The 20524-nt window shown below is 40.2% G+C and overlaps 1 protein-coding gene across 3 annotated transcripts in view; it reads left to right on the forward strand.

Annotated features, from left to right (window-relative positions):
• The first annotated feature begins 335 nt into the window (after positions 1-335).
• HMCN1 (hemicentin 1) overlaps positions 336-20524 on the forward strand; it is a 538929-nt gene continuing 518740 nt past the window's right edge. For 2 of the 3 annotated variants that reach the window (XM_019976773.2, XM_070768574.1), the window contains exon 1: positions 336-995. In XM_019976773.2, the coding sequence (XP_019832332.2) occupies positions 728-995 (268 nt within the window). In that variant the 5' untranslated portion in view covers positions 336-727. The remainder of the gene's footprint in view (positions 996-20524) is intronic. The other variant, XM_070768576.1, reaches the window with a different exon arrangement.

Consider the following 20524-nt stretch of genomic DNA (forward strand, 5'->3'; position numbering starts at 1 on the left):
TTGCATCGTAGGGGAAAAAAAAAGGCAATCCCCTTTGTGCACTGGGTTAGCGCAGTGTCCCTCGGTTCGGGACCTCGCCACACATTCTTGCAAGCCATTGTTTACCCCGGGGTTTTGGAGGGGAGGCGCCGCGCGGGTGGGCGCGGAGGGGACCCTGGGAGCGCTTCCCTGGTACTCAGTTGACCCGAGACTCGGGGGGGAGAAGTTGCCCTCCAGGAGGCGGGGCCCCAGAGCCAGGAGGAGGAGGGGGGCGTCCCCTCGACCAATCAGGAGGCGAGGCCGAGCCCGTCTTCCCTTACCCGGCCCGCTCGCGGGCGGGCGGCGCGCAGTGGAAAGTTGGGAGCCGCTGCGGCTGGTCCGGGCGGAGAGCGGCGGCGGCAGCGAGGGCAGCGGACTCGGCGCGGCGCCGCTGGCTCGGAGCAGTCCCCGGGGCATGGGCCGGGCGCGCCGCCCGCACTCAGCCACACGCCGCCCGGGCCGCGGGCACTCGGCCGTCCCGAAGGAGGCTGCGTCCGGACGAAGGCTGCCGCATCTTTGCCTCCCCAGCCCCGTGCAGGGATTTCGGGTTCGGTGCTCGTCCCCATCTGATTCTCAGCCCCCAACTTTTGGCAAGTTCAAAGAGGTTTCTGTAGTCGAATAAATTGCCCCGAGAGGAAACCCGCTGCCTATTGAGGAGGGCTCAGCAGAGTGCTTGGGCGCTCCAGGAAAAAAAGAAAAAAAAGACAAAATGATTTCCTGGGACATGATCCACACCATATTCTTGCTCGCTCTTCTTTATCCTTCCCGAGCGCAGGATGCAATCCCCCAGTCCGAGGTCGAGGCAGAAGAAATTCCCGAGGGGGCCTCAACCTTGGCTTTTGTGTTTGATGTGACTGGTTCCATGTATGATGATCTAGTTCAGGTGATCGAGGGGGCTTCCAAAATTTTGGAGACGTCTTTGAAAAGACCTAAGAGACCTCTATTCAACTTTGCTTTGGTGCCTTTCCACGACCCAGGTAAGGGAAATACTTGTTCTTTGTTATTCCTTATGATTACGTTCTTATGCCTCGAAATTGCGTGTCAGTAAGTTTCAGAACCATTATAAATGTGTAGCTGAATACAGTTGTAACAAAGAATTGCTCGCCTACATCTGGGCTTGCTCTCTGACACCTGCTCGTGTCTCATCCATGGAGATGGCTTGTTTGGGGTGCTTGCACAGTGGTACCCAAACCTGGAAAGCGTAGAATTATGAAAACCAGAGCAATGATATCAAAATCAGAGTTAATTAACTTAAAAATTTTGAAACTAAAGAATGTTTAAGGCAGAGTGGTACATTGGGTATTCAGCAGCAGTACTTTAACAGCTAACACCCAACTTGAGAACATTCTCAAGATAACTCTCAAGTTAGGGGGAGAAAAACCTGTTGTGTGAGACACAGGGAAGCTTGTAAGCAATAATTACTAATGAACTGAAGAGATGAAAATAAGCCATTCATTTGTTAATTGAATCTACTGATCTTCGCACCAGATCATCATTAGTTCTCTGCTCACAGATGGTAATAAATGGGTCCTCCTCTCTTTCAGTAGAAATGCATGTAATTTGCTATGGTGGTGCTCTTTAAAGGTAGTTGAAGTACAATCACTTTATTTTTTGCCCTAAAGCCATGGGTTTCAGCTGCTGCGCGGTAATTTGATCCTCTCTGCTTTTTTCAGTTTCTATTTAAAGTGGCACCTTTCTGTGAGGCTCATAGGAGCCCTCATTGTCAATGCGAGGGTAGCATTACCTGGGGAGCCCTGGGGCTGGCTGTCTAGCATCCACCTGAGTTTTATTAGCACAACTCACTGCCCAGTCGAAGAAATAAAGCAGTGGTTTCTTGAAGTCCTCCCCCACTGTTCTCTCACATTTTTATTGAAATTCTCTTTTCACTAGAAGACTTTGACACAGCCACTTCGCAATGAAAACTTGATATTGAGAATCTCAAATTCTTTCCTTGTGCTTTTGACAGGCATGTGAGAGTTCAAATTATTGCTTGGTTTTAAATGTGGTAGGTATCAGCTATTAAAGAATTGGCAGGGGGAGGAGCTTAGAGGGAAAAAGAACTCTGGGATTTTTGTTTGTTCTTCAAGTGATGAAAACAACCTGTCCTCCTCTTTGCTATACATATAACCTTAGTAAATTCAATGTTGATTAAAAATAAAAATTTTAATATTTGAATAAAGAATGATCATTGACTGTGTTAGCTGTCTCAGTGAGACGCCTCATGTGTTACAACGTTTTAATTTATTAAATGTTAAGAGTTGACTTATTGGAAAAGACCCTAATGCTGGGAGGGATTGGGGGCAGGAGGAGAAGGGGAGGACAGAGGATGAGATGGCTGGATGGCGTCCCTGACTCGATGGACGTGAGTCTGAGTGAACTCCGGGAGTTGGTGATGGACAGGGAGGCCTGGCGTGCTGCAATTCATGGGGTTGCAAGGAGTCGGACACAACTGAGCGACTGAACTGAACTGAAGATGCCAATTGTGATGCAGACCAAGACTTTGTAAGCTTGGAATAGGCTAAATATATTTCCTCTATAGGAATGAATCTGACGTTGGCAAAAACGTAAAGTAAAAATTCTTTTCTGTGACACCACAGTTTGCTTTCCTCCAAAAAGCTCTTATGAAGTGATATTGCTGTAAAGAGAACTCAAAAAACTGCCTCAAGTCATAAATGGAAACTAGATCATCATGATATTTATTTTGATATGATATGAAAAAAATTATTGGAATAAATTGTATTGTGGTGTGCTCCCTTCCAGTTGTTACCAAATAGAAAAATTTGTTGTAGTTGACTTTCCTTTATTTTGGCAATCACGATTCAAAGTAGGAGAAACTTAGTATGCTAATAAAAAATGACTAATAAATTAGTTATTTTGAATTAAATAATAAGAGAAAATGATTAACTTAAATTGGCTCCATAAAATTAATTGTATGTATAATTCAGCAAAAGCTATTCTAATTTCATTGTGATTCAAAGTGTTTTTGAACTTAAAGGTGAGAATAGAAATTAAAACATACTAATAACCTTTAGTTTACTAACTCACAATAATGGGTTGTAATATTATCTTTGTATGTCATTTTCTGTTTGTGTGTATGTACAATAATTAAGAGTTTTTGATTCCCTTGTACTTCTGGTTGGTTATCCACTTGGAATCACCAGTGGACAGAAAGGGCCTTGAATAGAGATTTACTGGCTTACTGAGTGACATTGGAAAAGTCTGTCTACATTTTTGTATCCATTTTCTCAATTATAAAATGGCAGAATTGGATTTGAACATCTCTAAGGTTACTTCCAACAGTAACGTTTTATGACTATTTTACACATGGTAGTTTTTCACAGCCCCTGATACAACTGACAAGCAAATAAATGATGTGTGTAATTTAATACAATTATATTAATAACTTTGCTTATAGCTGTTCAAAGTGCTTTGGCATCTGTGGTTGAATTTAGCTAGATGAAGTAATGAATAAGATTTGGGATATAGTCTCAGGCATTTGACAGAGACCTTAAGGCCTTCACAGGTGATTGCTTTGGGCCTCTGCATATTAGTGGGGGGCAAGCTGTATGTTTTGAGGTGGGGGTAAAAATAAAAATACATGGAAGTGTAGGTGGCTCAGACATTAAAGAATCTGCCTGCAATGCAGGAGACCCAAGTTCGGTCCCTGGGTTGGGAAGATCCTCTGGAGAAGGGAATGGCAGCCCACTCTAGTATTCTTGCCTGGGAAAACCTATGAACTGAGAGGAGCCTGGCAGTCTACAGTCTGTGGGGTTGCAAGGAGTTGGAATGGCTGAGCGACTGACACTTTCACATAGACATACAAGAGGAATAAGTCAACAAGTTGACAAGGTGGTAAAAAAATCACTCAGAAAAATGTAGGAAGCTAGTGTTAGAGGAGTAACAGTGTAACCCATGGTAGGAGGAAGTTCCACAGAGCACCGGGGTCATCACAGGTCAAGACAACTTTTTGATGCTACTACCTCTGCTTAAGATGGGTTTTCCACTTTCATGATCACATTTGATGTATTAATTTTTAATAGCTTTATTGACCTTACTATATAATCACTCATTTAAAACATACAATTCTGTGATTTATAGTATATTCAGAGATTGTTATTATTGTTCAGTCACTAGGTTATGTCCAACTCTTTGCGACCTCATGAACTTAAGCACCCCAGGCTTTCCTGTCCTTCACTATCTCCCAGAATTTGCTGAAACTCATGTCCATTGATTTAGTGATGCTATCTAACCATCTTATCCTCTAGCGCCCTCTTCTCCTTTTGCCTTCAATCTTTCCCAGCATCAGGGTGTTTTCCAATGAGTCGCCTCTTCGCATCAAGTGGCTAACATGAAGCTTGAGCTTTCCTTTAGGATTGACTGGTTTGAAGTTCTTGTAGAGCAAGCGAATCTCAAGAGTCTTCTCTAGCACCACAATCAAAAGCATCAGTTCTTTTGTTCTCAGCCTTCTTTCTGGTCCCAACTCTTACATCCATGACTACTGGCAAAACTGTAGTTTTGACTATATGGACCTTTGTCAGCAAAGTGATGTCTCTGCTGTTTAATATGCTGTCTAGGTTTGTCATAGCTTTCCTCCCAAGGAGCAAGCGTCTTTTAATTTCATGACTGCAGTCACTGTCAGCAGTGATACAGATGTATGCAACCATACCTCAGTCAAGTTTGGAACATCTTCCTCACTTTAAAGAGACACCCTGTGCATTTTTATTTATCTGTCCTCTCACCCCCACCCCCTCCCCATATTATCCTCCTCCCAGGCCTAAGCAGCTACTAATTTACTTTTTGTCTCCCTGGATTTTCCTATTCTAGACTTTCATATGAATGGAATCATATATTATCTTTTTTTGACTGACTTCTTTCACTTTAGCATAATGTTTTTAAGATTTATCCACATCATAGCATATATCAGTAATTCATTTTTATGGCCAAATAATAATCCATTTTATAGATATAGCATAGTTTATTTATCTTATAATCGATAATGGATGTTTGAGGTGTTTCCACTTTTTGGCTAGTATGAATAATACTTCTATAACTATTTGTGGGCAGTTTCCTGTGTGGACATATGGGATACTGTGATTTGTAATAAATATTTGATCTTTGTCACCTTTTCTGGCATGCAACTCTTAAAACTCTTGAACTTTGCCAATTGATGAGAACCATAAAGGTATCTTCTGTCATGTTAATGAGGCGACTTCTGGACTCCACCGAAGAGTGAGGGCTCATTGCCAGGAGACTCATCCCTGCGATTAGAGGGTTGGAACTTTCAGTCCCACCCCTAACCTCTGGAGAATGTTCCGTGTGTACTTGAATGTATTTTGCTGTTTGGGGATGGAATGTTCTATAATAGTCTGTTATGTCCATCTGGTCTACTGTGCCATTTAAGGCCAACTTTTTCATATTGATACTCTGTCTGGATGAGCTAGTTATTGATGCAAATCGTATGTTCCAGTCCTCTGTTATTATTGTATTACTCTCAGTTTGTCCCTTCATGTCTGTTAATGTTTATATTTAGGTTTGTCTGTGTTGGGAGCGTATTACAAGTAGTATCCTTTTATTGGATCGTTCCCTTTATAATTACGTAACATTCTTCTTTGTTTTAAAGCCTGTTTTGTCTGATATTCTTATTGCTACTCCAGCAATTCATTTTGTTTGTTTGTGTGGAATATCTTTGTTTCATTCCTTCACTTTTAATCTATGTTTTTACAACTGAAGTGAGTCTTTTGCAGGCAGTGTAGATACAGGCTATTAAAAAATCCATGCAGCCACCCTATGTCTTTTGACTGGAGCACTTAGTTTGCATTTAGAGTGATTAGTCATAGGCTGTACTTACTGCCATTTTGTTAGTTGTTTTCTGGTTATTTTTCTTAGTTGGACTCTGTTCCTTCTTTCCTTCTCTTGTTCTCTTCCCTTGTGATTTGATGACCTTATTTTTTTTTTTGTCTGTGTGTGTGTTTGTATTTCTTTCTCTTTATTTTTTGTGTATCTAGTATCAATTGTGTGTTTGTGGTTACTATGAGGTTTGTATGTAACAACCTATGTAAATATAACAAGCAATTAGTCACTTAAGTTCAATTACATTCTGAAAGCACTGAATTTTTATTTCTCCATTCTCAACATTTTATACTTTTGATGTCATATTCATATCTTTTTATTCTGTGTATTGCTTGACTGATTATTTTAAATATCAATGATTTTTATTTTGTCCTTTGACCTTCATGCTAGTTTTATAGATGGTTGCTGATGCTGCTGCTAAGTCGCTTCAGTCATATCAGACTCTGTGTGACCCCATAGACGGCAGCCCACCAGGCTCCCCCCGTCCCTGGGATTCTCCAGGCAAGAACACTGGAGTGGGTTGCCATTTCCTTCTCCAATGCATGAAAGTGAAAAGGGAAAGTGAAGTCGCTCAGTCATGTCTGACTCTTAGCGACCCCATGGACTGCAGCCTACCAGGCTCCTCCATCCCTGGGATTTTCCAGGCAAGAGTACTGGAGTGGGGTGCCATTGCCTTCTCCATAGATGGTTGAATCTTTGCTATATGTTTGCTTTTATCAGTGATTTTTTTTCCTTTAATAATGTGTTTTATTTTGCTTGGTTTGGTTTTTGTCTTTTCTAGTTAAAGAAATCTCTTTAATACTTGTTTATAAGGCCAGTTTAGTGGGAATGAACTCCTTTTACCTTTTGCTTTTCTGGGAAACTCTGTTATCTTTCCTTCAGTTATGAATGATAACCTTGCCAGGTACAGTATTCTTGATTGTAAGCTGTTTTTCTTCATTGTATGTATCTTTATATACATATAGTGCCAGTTTCTTCTGGCTTGTACAGTTTCTGCTGAAAATTAACTGATGGTCTTACAGGGTTCCCTTGTATGTAGCTAGGTGTTTATCTCTTGCTGCTTTTACGATTCTCTTTTTTTAACATTTGGCATTTTAAGTGTAATATATCTTTACATGGGTCTCTCTGGGTTCATCTTGTGTGGGACTCTTGGTGCTTCCTGGACTTAGGTGTCTGTTTCCTTTGCCAAGTTAGATAAGTTTTCAGTTATTATTTCTTCAAATTGCTTTCATATCCTTTCTTTTCCTCCTTCTGGAGCTCCTGTAGTGTGAACGTTACTATGCTTGATGTTGTCTTAGAGGTATCCTAAACTGTATCTTTTTATTATTCTCTTTCTTTTTGCTGTTGGGATTGGGAGATTTCCACTATTTTGTCTTCCAGATCACTGATCTGTTCTCTGTATCCTCCATTCTACTGTTGATTTCTTTTAGTGTATTTTTCATTTCATTGTTTCTTCAGTTTTGACTGCTGCTGCTAAGTTACTTCAGTTGTGTCCGACTCTGTGCGACCCCATAGAGGGCAGCCCACCAGGCTTCCCTGTCCCTGGGATTCTCCAGGCAAGAACACTGGAGTGGGTTGCCATTTCCTTCTCCAATGCATGAAAGTGAAAAGTGAAAGGGAAGTCACTCAGTCGTGTCCGACTCTCAGCAACCCCATGGATGTCAGCCTTCCAGGCTCCTCCATCCATGGGATTTTCCAGGCAAGAGTACTGGAGTGGGGTGCCAATGCCTTCTCTGTCAGTTTTGACTGGTTCTTTTTAATATTTTCTCTCTGTTGAAGCTCACTGAGTTCATCCATTCTTCTTCCAAGATCGTTAAGCTTATTTATGACTTTTAACTGTTTACCTGGTAAATTGCTGTCAGTGTTTTGGTGAGTTGTTTTCTGGGGTTTTTATCTTATTCCCATGTTTGGAAGGTATTCATTTGTCTCCTGTTTTTGCCGAATTCTTTGTGTTTGTTTCTATATGTAAAGTATATCAGTTATGTCTCCTGGTCTTGAAAGAGTGGCCTTAATATAGAAGGTATCCTGTGGGACCCAGTGGCACAGCCCCCCCAGTCATCACAGCCAGGTGCAGAAGAGGGTGATATATCTTGGGTGAAGTTGGTAGCTGTGAAAATTTTGAGAAATAGTTGGATTCTATGTATATTTTGGAGATAAGACCAAAAGGATTTAGTGATGAATTAGATGTGAGAGAAAAATGATAGTAGGCAAGACAGATTCTGTGGATTTGGCCTGAGTGAGTGGAAGCATAGTGTAGTCATTTACTGAGATGGAAAAGAGGAACCATGAGCAGGTTTGAGGAACAGTGAGAGACTGAGGTCTTTATTTTTGGCTATACGGTTCAGTTTGAGATGACTTTGTTATCCAAGTGGAGATGGTACAAAGGCAGCTGGATATATAAGATTACAGTTCAGGGGAGATGTCTGGGTCAGAAACATAAATTTGAGATCAGAAGGTGTGTATGCGATGATAATCAGGGTGAGGCTAGGTGGGACCACTGAAGGACCTATTAGATGAAGAATCAATGAAGGTCTGAGGACCCAGTTCTGGCATACGCCATCGTTGAGCAGTCAGAGACAAGAGTCAAAGAACAAAGCAGCCTAAGAAACTGAAGACAGAGAAGAGTGTAACTAGAAGTCGAGAGAGGAAAACTTTTCAAGGAAGAAGCACTAATTGGTTAGTTAATAAGAGGCCTGAGGATTGGCTAATCTATTTAGCAATGTGGATATTATTGATGTCTCACCAAGAAATGTTGGAAATGAAAGCCCGTTTGGAGAGAATTTAAAAGAGAATGGGAGTAGAGGAATTGGAAATGTTTGGAATTATATTGCTTTTTCCAACTACTGGAAAGATTGTTTTGTTCTTGAAGCTAAAATTGAAACTAATTTTGATAAATAATTCACCCAGCATCTTACAAAATGCAAATGCAATGTAGTAGAGTCTCCAGTTTGGAAGTGAAGATTTGTGTTCTCTTCCTTATTCTTGTCATTTAAGCAAATCATTTAACCTTGTCAGACTTCTGTTTCTTTACCTATAAAAACCAGTGCATTGCTAGATTATTACCTAAGTCGATGGTTTTAGTGATCGTAATTTAATAAATGATAATGGACTGCAAAGAGACTCAAAGTGGCAAGGACTTGATTCATTGGGAGAATTAGCAGCATTACGTATCTTTGCACTTGTGTTTCGTAGTAATAAAAGTTTTGAACTCTCAATGACTGTATGGTTCTGCAGGACCTACACAGTGTTAAAAAAAGAACACTCTAAGACTTTTGTAATGAAAATATTCTTTTAGAATTTTTTTTTGAACAAAAGAATAGAAAGATTTTTACAAGGAAAATATTGCACATTGAGACCTTGAAAACCTATACAAATTTACATGAACTAAACTTCAAATTGAATGTTTTCCGTTTCAACATATTAAAAAAAAAAAAGGAGCCAAGAAACTATGAGTCTCCCTTTGCCTTTGGCAGATCCTACAAGAAGAAGGGTTTTCCTGAGGAAAAGGATTTAAGTCCAACAGAAATCTAAAGGAAATGAACTAAAATTTAAGAGTGAGAGATTTTGGTTAGACAATGATACCTTTGTTTCCTAGAATGATAGACGATTTTAACCTGAGTGTCTAGATCTCATGTCACTGGTTGTCTTCTGAGGATACGGAGATAGTTTGCACAGTGAAAACTTTGTCTTGAAGTATAGGGACTGAGTCTTGATATATCAAATATGTTAAATGTGTTGGAGATGTTTCTATTTTAAAACATCATCTTTGACTCCTGAAGGATGAAAGGTGTTTTTTTTTTTCATATTAAGTTGAGAAACAGCCCTTTAATTGATTGATAGTAAATCAGAATTTGGTTTTATGTATAGTTTGTCTTTGGTCAAACAATAACCATTCTTAGTGAACTTTATGACTCTACTTGCCTATAATTAGAGGTAATAAAGTTACTATTTGTCAAGGACCATGCTAGGTGCCTTTGATTCAAAGATGAGGCGTAACTTACAAGACGTTAGTTAACAGGCTTTAGGGAGAAGGGCTAGAGAAATAACAATATTATAAACTGTGAAACATTTTATAGTGGAAAAATAAGCATAAGGAATTGTGTGAGCTGAGAGCAGTTTCCCTGATACTGCGTTCAGGAGGGTGATGGTTAGCAAAGGTTTTCTAGAAGTGTAACCTGGAGAAAGTGCGTGAGTAAAAGCAGTTTAACAAAAATATTAAGGAGTTTGGATTTCCTCCTGAAAGCTTTCAGGAGCCTGGAAGGATTATGAGTGAAAAGTGTTTGAGTTTTCATTTTAAATCCTTATCTTTTGGATAGATTGGAACCAGGCAATCCTGAGAGCTGAGAGAGAAAACCTGAGGCCATCATAGCAATTCAGGGAAGAAAATGGAGGTGACTCTGACATAGGAAAAAGGCTATGGATTTCAGAGTTATTAATAAAGTCCAAAAGAGCGGACTTGGCCTTTAAAACATGGAGAAAAAGGAAATATTGCCTTTTGTAGATTAAAATATGAATTGGCATATGATTAAAGAGAAAAGATATGTAAAGTTAGCTTTAAGAGACACTGTTACTCTCTGAATGGGAGTCTTGCTTATCAGCTCCTTATACATTAACTTGTCCAAAATAAAGTCTCAACCAAAAGTGTCGAGGTCAACAATGAAAAAGTCACAGAAACAGACTTAGACATTGTACAACCAAGTTATTTTTCTTAAAAAAATTGCGGTGTAATTGACATGATACTAGTTTCAGTTGCACAGTATGATGGTTTGATATTTGTCTGTGTCATGATATGATCACCGTGATAAGTCAGTATCTGTGACCATACATGTTGCAAAATGCTTTTTCCTGTGATGAGAACTTTTAAGATTTACTCTCTTAGCAACTTTCACATATACAGTACAGTCTTGACTGTAGTTACCATGTTGTACATTACAGCCCCATGACTTACGACCCCCCCCTCTCATTTTGCCTGCCCTCTGCCCCTGACAACCATCAGTCTGTTCTCTGTATCAGTGTTTAAAAAATTTTTTTTAGAGTCCACATATCAGTGAGAACATAGAGTATTTGTCTTTGTTTGATTTTGCTTAGCATAAACCTGTCAAGGTCCATCCATTTGGTTGCAAATGGCAAGATTTCCTTTTTTATGACTGAATAATAGTCCTTTCTCTCTCTCTCTCTCTCTCTCTGTGTATGTGTATGCACGTCACATTTTCTTTTTCCATTCATCCATAAATGGACACTTCAGTTGCTTCCATATCTTGGCTACTGTAAATAATGCTGCATTGAACCTGGAAGTTCAATGTATCTTTCTGTGTTAGTGTTTTTGTTTTCTTTCAATAAATACCGAGCAGTGGCATTGCTGGATCATATGGTAGTACTGGTTTTAATTTTTTTGAGGAACCTCTGCATTGATTTCCATAGTGATTACAATAGTTTATATTCTCACCAATAGTGCAGAAAGGTTCCCTTTTCTCCATATCCTCACCAACACTTTATTTCTTTGTCTTTTTGATCATAGCCGTTCTGACAGGTGTGAAGTGATCACTCATTGTGGGTGTGATTCGTGTCCCCCTGATGATTAATGGTGTTGAGTAGTTTTCATTTACCTGCTGACCATCTGTATGTTTTTGGAAAAATGTCTCTTCAGGTCCACTGCCTGTTTTTAAACCAGACTTTTTTTTTTTTTTTTGCCAAATTTTATCTAAGGTTCAGAGTGTTCATTCTGTGCTTAAATAACCAGTCCATCATGAGCAGTGTTCCGACTGTGGTGGCGGACTGTTTATCTTTATAAATATGTAATGATGTCATTACATATTTGGATCATACTATCAGTGCTGCTTGTTTTGCTCCCTCACTAAACAACCTCCCAGTGATTTTTAACCTCATGACTTTTACTTATAGGAAGAGAATGTTCTGATCACACTGGCATATGCATCCGATTCACCAGACAGTTATAGTCCTCATTGGTAACTCACAATTTGGCACACCAGCTTTATACATCTGTCTCTATTATTTAAAATAGTCTGACAGTGTCAAGTTAAAAGGGTCTGAGTTTGCAAGTCTGTGAGCCAGACATTGGTTGACGGTGGATTTATGAAAGTAAATGTCTCCCTGTGTGGATCTGTTTGGGTGGCCTGTCAGTCTCCAGGTATTACCCCTCCGCATTTCCAGCTGTCAGTGTTAGTGTGAATAGTGCCAAGGAACGGTTCTGTCCACTTGAAACTTACGCAGATGACAGCTAAAGCCATTGGAATGAATGAGATCATCTAAAGAGAACATGTAGATTGAGTAAAGAAGGGAGACAGGCAAGAACTATGGCAAACACAGCATTTAAAAGACAAAAGGGAGGCACTTCCCTGGTGGTCCAGTAGCTAACACTCCTGTGTTTACAATGTAGGGGGCTTAGGTTTGATCCCTGGTCAGGGAACTAGATCCCATATGCTACAACTAAGACTCCCCCTCCCTCTGTCCCCCTCCCCACCCAGCCAAATAAATAAATATTTAAAAGACAGAAGGGAAATTTATAAAAGATTCTGAAAAGGAGAGTCCAGGTAAATAGGAAGAGAAATAAGAGTGAGCAGTGTTTGGAAATCTGAAAAGTTGTTAGTTTTAAGCAGGAGAAGTTGTCAGCTCTATCCGTTTATAAGGTTACTGAAAGTAAAGGCTAAACAGAAGGCTACATTAAATAGACTGTTTTGTAGATGTGGAGCCAGGAGGCTGAAATGATGGGTAAGAAAATGGAGCTAACAAATGCAGTATGTTTCTGTCAAGAAACATAACATCGTGGTTTATAGCATAGGTTCTGGCATCTGATGCCTGGCTTGGAAAATGGGCTCCACCAAGTACTTTTGTGTGATCTTAACTTCTCTGTGCTTCACTGTCAGTAACTGGGGATAGTATTATCTGCTTTGTAAGGCTGATGTGAGGATTGAAGTACTAGATGTCCAAAACTTAGCACAATCCCTTTTTTTTTTTTTTTTATTCTGGCTTCCTGACAGACTTGTTCCTCGGCGAGAGCGAACAGCGGTGAGTCAGGAGCAGGAGCGGGCGGCACACAAGTCCGCTGCAGCCGTGACCGCGTCTTCCTCAAAGAGCAGCACAATCCCTTTGACACAGTAAATTCTCAATAATCATTAGTTATTGGACTTGAGGAAGAACATGTTCTCTTAAGGTGGGAGACAGGAAAGAATATTTAAATACTGCTAGAAGATCGTCAGTAGAATAGAAGAGATAAAATACGCCAGAGAGAACAGATGATTTACAAAACCAGTACTTTGAGAAAGCAAGAGGAGATAGGATGCAAATAGAAGGATTGGTTGTTCTCCTCCAAAGGAGAAGACCTTTGGCTCAGTGAGCCAAGTGGACCACTGATCGGTACGGTCATGGTCAAGGTGGTAGGTGAAGATGCAGGATGCTGGATGACTTCTTGTCTGATGGACTCTTTCTTTTCTCAGAGGAAAAAGGAGGGTCATTTGATGAGAGGAGGGAACTGGCAGAAGGGTAAGTAAGATTTTAGAAAACTGGTGGAGTTGGAGAGGTACAGGGTATCTATGGACACAGAGACAGTTTCAAGCCAGGACGAGCTGTGGTTCAAAAGATGAATTTGTAGTGCTTGTATGTTGCCTACCTGGGTGATTTTCTCCAGCAACTCTCAGCAAGCTGGGTATAATTGCTGAGTTTTATCTTTTGTTTCATCTAGGACTTGGATTTCATTGAGCAGATTTGGCTAAAGAAATAGGGTATGTTTGAGAAGAATCAGTTCAGTCACTCAGTCACGTCGGACTCTTTGTGACCCCATAGACAGCAGCACTCCAGGCTTCCCTGTCCATCACCAGCTCCTGGAACTTGCTCAAACTCATGTCTATCAAGTCGGTGATGTCATCCAACCACCTCATTCTCTGTCGACCTCTTCTCCTCCTGCCTTCAGTCTTTTCCAGCATCAGGGTCTTTTCCAAGGAGTCAGTTCTTTGCATCAGGTAGCCAAAGTATTGGAGCTTTAGCATCAGTCTTTCCAATGAATATTTAGGACTGATCTCCTTTAGGATGGACTGGTTGGATCTCCTTGCAGTCCAAGGGACTCTCAAGAGTCTTCTCCAACACCACAGTTCAAAAGCATCAATTCTCCAGCACTCATCTTTCTTTGTAGTCCAACTTACATCCATACATGACTACTGGAAAAACCATAACTTTGACTAGACAGATCTTTGTCGGCCAAGAAATGTCTCTACTTTTTAATATGCTGTTTAGGTTGGTCGTAGCTTTTCTTCCAAGGAGCAAGCATCTTTTAATTTCATGGCTTAGCCATCTGCAGTGATTTTGGAGCCCAAGAAAATAAAGTCTGTCACTGTTTCCATTGTTTCCCCATCTATTTTCTATGAAGTGATGGGAGCAGATGCCACGATCTTAGTTTTTGAATGTTGAGCTTTAAGCCAACTTTTTCACTCTCCTCTTTCACTTTCATCAAGAGGCTCTTTAGTTTCTCTTTGCTTTCTGCCATAAGGGTGGTGTCATCTGCATATCTGAGGTTATTGACATTTCTCCCCGCAATCTTGATTCCAGCTTGTGCTTCATCCAGTCCAACATTTCGCATGATGTACTCAGCATATAAGTTAAACAAGAGGGAGGGGGATATATGTATTCCCCTGGCTGATTCATGTTGATATGTGGCAGAAACCAACCCAATATTGTACAACAATTATCCTCCAATTAAAAATGAATAATTAAGAGAGACTGAAGAGATGAATCATGGAGTCAAATCTGGATGTATTGACTGACAAGAGTTGAGATTTTGCTTGTGAAACACAATATATAACAAGGAATTTGGGATTAATTAGTAAGAATAGCCAGAGTGATTGATTGTACAATTCAACTTGAGTAGAAATGAAGATTATGGAATTGATATCAAGGAACTTGAGTCTGTGGAGTATATTATGGATGTTACCATAACCTGGATAATAACAGAGCTTAAAGTAAGGAAGACAGTGAGTCAGGCATCAAGTTTGTATTTAATAACAATTTTTCAGAATTCTTCATGTGGCTGCCAACAATGATGAAGAAGGTTAGAGGGTGTCAGGTGGCATACACCTCAAAATGGAAGGTGTTTTCTCTGAAGGTAGAGGAATGGCATATTGGGTGTGGATAAAATGATGACCCTCCTCTTCTGACCTCAGGTGCTGGAGAATGAGTGGACTCTACTCAGGATGTCTGTGGGGGAGGGGTCATCAATGATGAAAAACCTTATTTCAGCTAAAGTGGGAATTAGATGGGGAGTTACCGTGGGGAAGGCTTCCCTCATGGTTCAGACCACAAAGAATCCGCCTACAAGGTGGGAGACCTGGGTTGGGAAGATCCCCTGGAAAAGGGAATGGCTACCCACTCCAGTATTCTGGCCTGGAGAAACCTGTGGACAGAGGAGCCTGGCAGGTTACAGTCCCTGGGGTCGCAAAGAATTGGACATGACGGAGTGACTTTCACTATGTGAAGATGGTTTGGAAGCCATAGGATATGTGAGGAAATAGGATGTGAATGAATGGGTCAGGAGAGAGGAAACGGAATGAGAGGAAGAGGGAAGTAGAATGGTTTGCTTTTGGGGCAGTGGTGACCATTGACGGTGGTATAAAGCAACTTGGGATACTTTGGTTGCAACATCTGACTTGTTTAATCCCTAAATCATGTCCGACTCTGCAATCCCATGGACTGTAGCCTGCCAGGCTCTTCTGTCCATGGGGTTTTCCAGGCAAGAATACTGGAGTCGGTTGCCAATTCCTTCTCCAGGGGATCCTCCTAACCCAGGGGTTAAACCTGTGTCTCCTGTGTTGGCAGGTGGGTTCTTTACCTCTGGGCCACCAGAGAAGCTTGCATTGTCTGAGACTTGGATATAAATTTAAGATACCAACTCAGGCTGCTGATAGTTGGAGCCTGGTGAAGTCATCTGTTGCAGACAACCTGGTTGGCAGAAACTCCTGAGGAAACCCTTCAGCTCACACGTCTTAGTGACACAGGCTTAGTGGCATCATTTTTACTTCTAATAGTCACAGCTACCATCATAGTTTTTGAGTCATTACCACGGACCAGGAACTAGATACATCGTTCTCAAAATTGACATTAGCTTTATTTTACATATGAGGCAACTGAGGCTTGTATGGACTCTTGCTTTATGTAGCAAATTTCCTGAAAAATAATAGCTTTCTACAAGTTATTTTTTGCCACTTTTGTCTGTTTTGAGAAATGTGTAAAATTAAGGAGATGTGCCCAGGAAGGTATGGCAAAGGGGCAAACTGTATTGATTTGTGAGGGCTGCCATAATAAAGTGCCACACGCTGGGTGGTTTGAACAACAGAAATTTGTTGTCTCACAGTTCTGGGGGCTAGAGTCCTACAGTTAAGATGTTGGCAGGGTTGTTTCCTGCTGAAGATTGTGGGGAAGAATCTGTTTCATGTGTCTCTCTTGGCTTCTGGTGCTTCGCTGGTGATCATTGGGGTTCTTTGGCTTGTAGATGTACAGATCTCTGTCTTCATGTTCACAGGGTGGTCTCTCTGTGCGCTGTGTTAATTTTCCCTTTTTGATAAGGACATCTGTCATTTTGGATTATTGGCCCACTCTTTCAAATCCTAAAAGATGTTGCTGTGAAAGTGCTGCACTCAATATGCCAGCAAATTTGGAAAACTGAGCAGTTGCCACAGGACTGCCAAAGGTCAGTTTTCATTCCAATCCCAAAGAAAGGCAATGCCAAAGAATTCTTAAACTACCACACAGTTGCACTCATCTCACACGCTAGCAAAGTAATTCTCAAAATTCTCCAAGCCAGGCTTCAACAGTATGTGAACTGTGAACTTCCAGATGTTCAAGCTGGATTCAGAAAAGGCAGAGGAATCAGAGATCAAATTGCCAACATCCGTTGGATCATTGAGAAAGCATGAGAGTTTCCAGAAAAACATCTACTTCTGCTTTACTGACTACGCCAAAGCCTCTGACTGTGTGGATCACCACAAACTGTGGAAAATTCTGAAAGGGATGGGAATACCAGACCACCTGATCTGTCTCCTGAGAAATCTGTATGCAGGTCAAGAAGCAACAGTTAGAACTGGACATGGAACAACAGACTGGTTCCAAATAGGAAAAGGAGTACGTCAAGGCTGTATATTGTCACCCTGCTTATTTAACTGTATGCAGAGTACATCATGAGAAAGGCTGGACTGGAAGAAGCACAAGCTGGAATCAAGATTGCCAGGAGAAATATCAGTAACCTCAGATATGCAGATGATAGATACCACCCTTATGGAAGAAAGCAAAGAACTACAGAGCCTCTTGATGAAAGTGAAAGTGGAGAGTGAAAAAGTTGGCTTAAAACTGAACATTCAGAAAACTAAGATTGTGACATCTGGTCCCATCACTTCATGGCAGGTAGATGGGGAAACAGTGGAAACAGTGTCAGACTTTATTTTTTTGGGCTCCAAAATCACTGCAGATGGTGACTGCAGCCATGAAATTAAAAGATGCTTGCTCTTTGGGAGAAAAATTATGACCAACCTCGACAGCACATTAAAAAACAGAGATATTACTTTGTCAGCAAAGGTCTGTCTAGTCAAAGTTATGGTTTTTCCAGTAGTCATGTATGGATGTGAGAGTTGGACTATAAAGAAAGCTGAGCATTGAAAAATTGATGCTTTTGAACTGTGGTGTTGGAGAAGACTCTTGAGAGTCCCTTGGACTGCAAGGAGAGCCAACCAGTCCATCCTAAAGGAAATCAGTCCTGAATATTCATCGGAAGGACTGATGCTAAAGCTGAAACTCCAATACTTTCGCCACCTGATGCAAAGAACTGAATCATTGGAAAAGACCCTGATGCTGGGAAAGATTGAAGGTGGGAGGAAAAGGTGATGACAGAGGATGAGGTGGTTGGATGGTATCACACACTCAGTGGATATGAGTTTGAGTAAACTCCAGGAGTTGGTGATGGACAGGGAAGCCTGGCGTGCTGCAGCCCATGGGGTTGCAAAGAGTCGGATACAACTGAGTAACTGAACTGAACTCCAGTATGATCCTTATCTTAACTAACTGTATCTGAAACATCCTTATTATTATTATTTTTTAATAAGTCACATTGTGGATTCTAGCAGATGGAACGTTACTATATGAATGTTGGTGGGGACACAATTTAACCTGTACTGAGACTGTTCAATAATTATCAACACTGAATAAAACAAAACGCTTTCATTCTTTTACTAAAGACAGTTCAGTCCTTAGTAAAATTTATAAATTTCTAATAAAAGATGTTTGCATCAGGGAGTATCATGGACTCTAAATTCTGAGCTCTTTCTGGATAGAAACTGGGTTCTCAGTGGGAGTTACGGAGAGAGATACTAGTACATTTGGAATGCTATGTAAGTCCTTGAAGTAACTTGAATTTAAAAAAATCTGTGACTTTTACCCTTAAAGCATTTAATGCTTTAAAGCATTTAGTCTTAAAATATTTTATAAAGCTTTATTTGATTTTTTTTCTTTTGGAGACATTGAGACATTTACTTTAATTTTGAAATAAGGGAAATTATATAGAAGCTAGGAATGCTGGGAATTATGTGTGTGTTCCAAAGTATTTGGGGTTTGTATACCTGTAGATTTCTTTTCTTGGAAACTTCAAACACTAATTGGAGCAATTTTTCCATTAGCACTAAATCTCTGAGAGCTTACCTTTAAGCATTGTTTTATTCTCAGGTAGGAGGAATTCCTTGAAGTTCCCAGGCTGGAAGTCACTCTGATTGCCGTCGAAAATGTTTCAGGGCAACTCAGTAGCTGTTTTTGCCAAGATCTGACTGGGAGAGGCTGGTTAAATAAGACTGATGGGTGATGGGGAAGAGATAAATCCATGAGATAGATCTTGTTCTTTAATATTACCTTTTTCTTTTTAAATCAAATGGAAGGTCCAGAGAATACATTGTTTCATTAAGCAGTAGAGAGCAAAATTTGAAAAAGATGTTGTACTACAGAATATTAATTTTTCAGATTCAAGGTGATAACTGTTTTGCTTTTTAGTTCATTATTTGTACTTCAAAGTCCTTTGTGGGAGTCACAGCAAAGCTCAGTTCTATTGTTTCATATTCCCCAGAGGGTCTTTGGTCTTCTTGGGTGAACATGTTCTCTAGCGCCTGGATCAGGTGGTCATACTTGTGCCTTGAAGTTTTCTCTGAATTCACACCCTGTGTTGGAATATCTCTCTGTGTGCCAGACATTTTCTCTCCTGTCATTAAAAGATTTTTCAAAATTTTACCTCTTCCAAGGAATTTTTCTGCAGTATTAGAAAAGTGTCATTCAATATTCCATCTGTCTTAAATGGACTTAATTTGTGCCTTTGATAACTGCACTCCTTTTCCCTTCTTCTACGTTGTAACAGATATCAAGGTATTCTTTAATCATTCTTCCTTAAATTATTCACACCCTTTAGTAGTACCTTGGGAATTGTGTATAAAAGTAGGTGTTGATTCACAACCACAGGAGTTTCCCAGGTGAAATTTGAATCCCTTCTCTCAGAGGGTAAGAAGAGACCAAAGAAAGAGGCAGGCTATTCTGGATTCTGCAGTGTTAAGAAAAGAAACTTACACACTAGTCTTGTCTTGGGTAGCTTCAAGATGAGTTGATCTTTGCATCTACCAACCAGAATCTTAAAAGAGTTTATGTGGAGGCCTTAATGGGATTCAGTACAGATGGTCTTAAAAATACATTTGTCTCTCAAGGCTTTGTCCCTGAAGTAGCTCCCAGTGTGGGAACAGTGGTCTGAATGAGCTTACATTGTAAGGAGAGAGGAGGAGGTGAGGAGCCTCCAGCTCAAGGTCCTGGTCTCTTGGTGGCCTCCTCCAATAATAGGAAATCCTTTTGGTCTTTTTTTAAAGAGTGTATTTATAGAACCTTGTTTTCTGATTAGTAGTTTAGTTAGGTATAGAATTCTGTACCTATCCTAGTTCATTGAAGATACTATTTTATTTTCAGTTTGTCATCCCTTTTTAGGCAAGCTGTCTTTCCTTTTTGGTTATTTTAAGATTTATCTGTTTTGTCTTCCTGTTGCTGCAGGTCTTTATTGTCTAACCTTGGATTTGATTTTGGTTTTCCTGCTTGGAACCTGGTTTTCCTCCCCATCCCGAGGACTTCAGTTAGTATTCAATGCTGGACAATTCTTATCTTTCAGATATTTCTCCCTTTATTCTGTAGTGTCCCCTTCATAAAAGCTTAAGTGTATTTTGGGTCTTTTCATTCTGTTCTCCAAACCTCTTTATCTTGCTTTCATAGTTTTCTTTCTCTCTTTCTCCTTGCTACATTCTGGATGATTTTCTCAAATCTTTTATACAGTTCTTTTCAACTCTTATCGACTCTTTTAAGTCATCCATTAAGTTTTCAATTTCAATAACCATAGTTTGAGAAAAATTTCTAGAAGTTTCATTTGGCTCTTTTTCAGATCTGCCTGTTTTATGTTGTATGCTCTTCAATATTACAGTCTTTTTAATATTGTATTATTTCTACCTCTTACAGCGGTGCAAATTCTTTCAACTATTTGGTCTGCTGACATTCTCTCATTGTGATCTGTTTCCTTGTGTGGTTGCTGTCGACTGTGAATTCATCCTTAGCAGGGAGCCTATTATTCCCTGGACTGTGCATGTTTCTACAG

This window comes from Bos indicus, chromosome 16, assembly GCF_029378745.1.
Source record: "Bos indicus isolate NIAB-ARS_2022 breed Sahiwal x Tharparkar chromosome 16, NIAB-ARS_B.indTharparkar_mat_pri_1.0, whole genome shotgun sequence".
NCBI lineage: Eukaryota > Metazoa > Chordata > Mammalia > Artiodactyla > Bovidae > Bos > Bos indicus.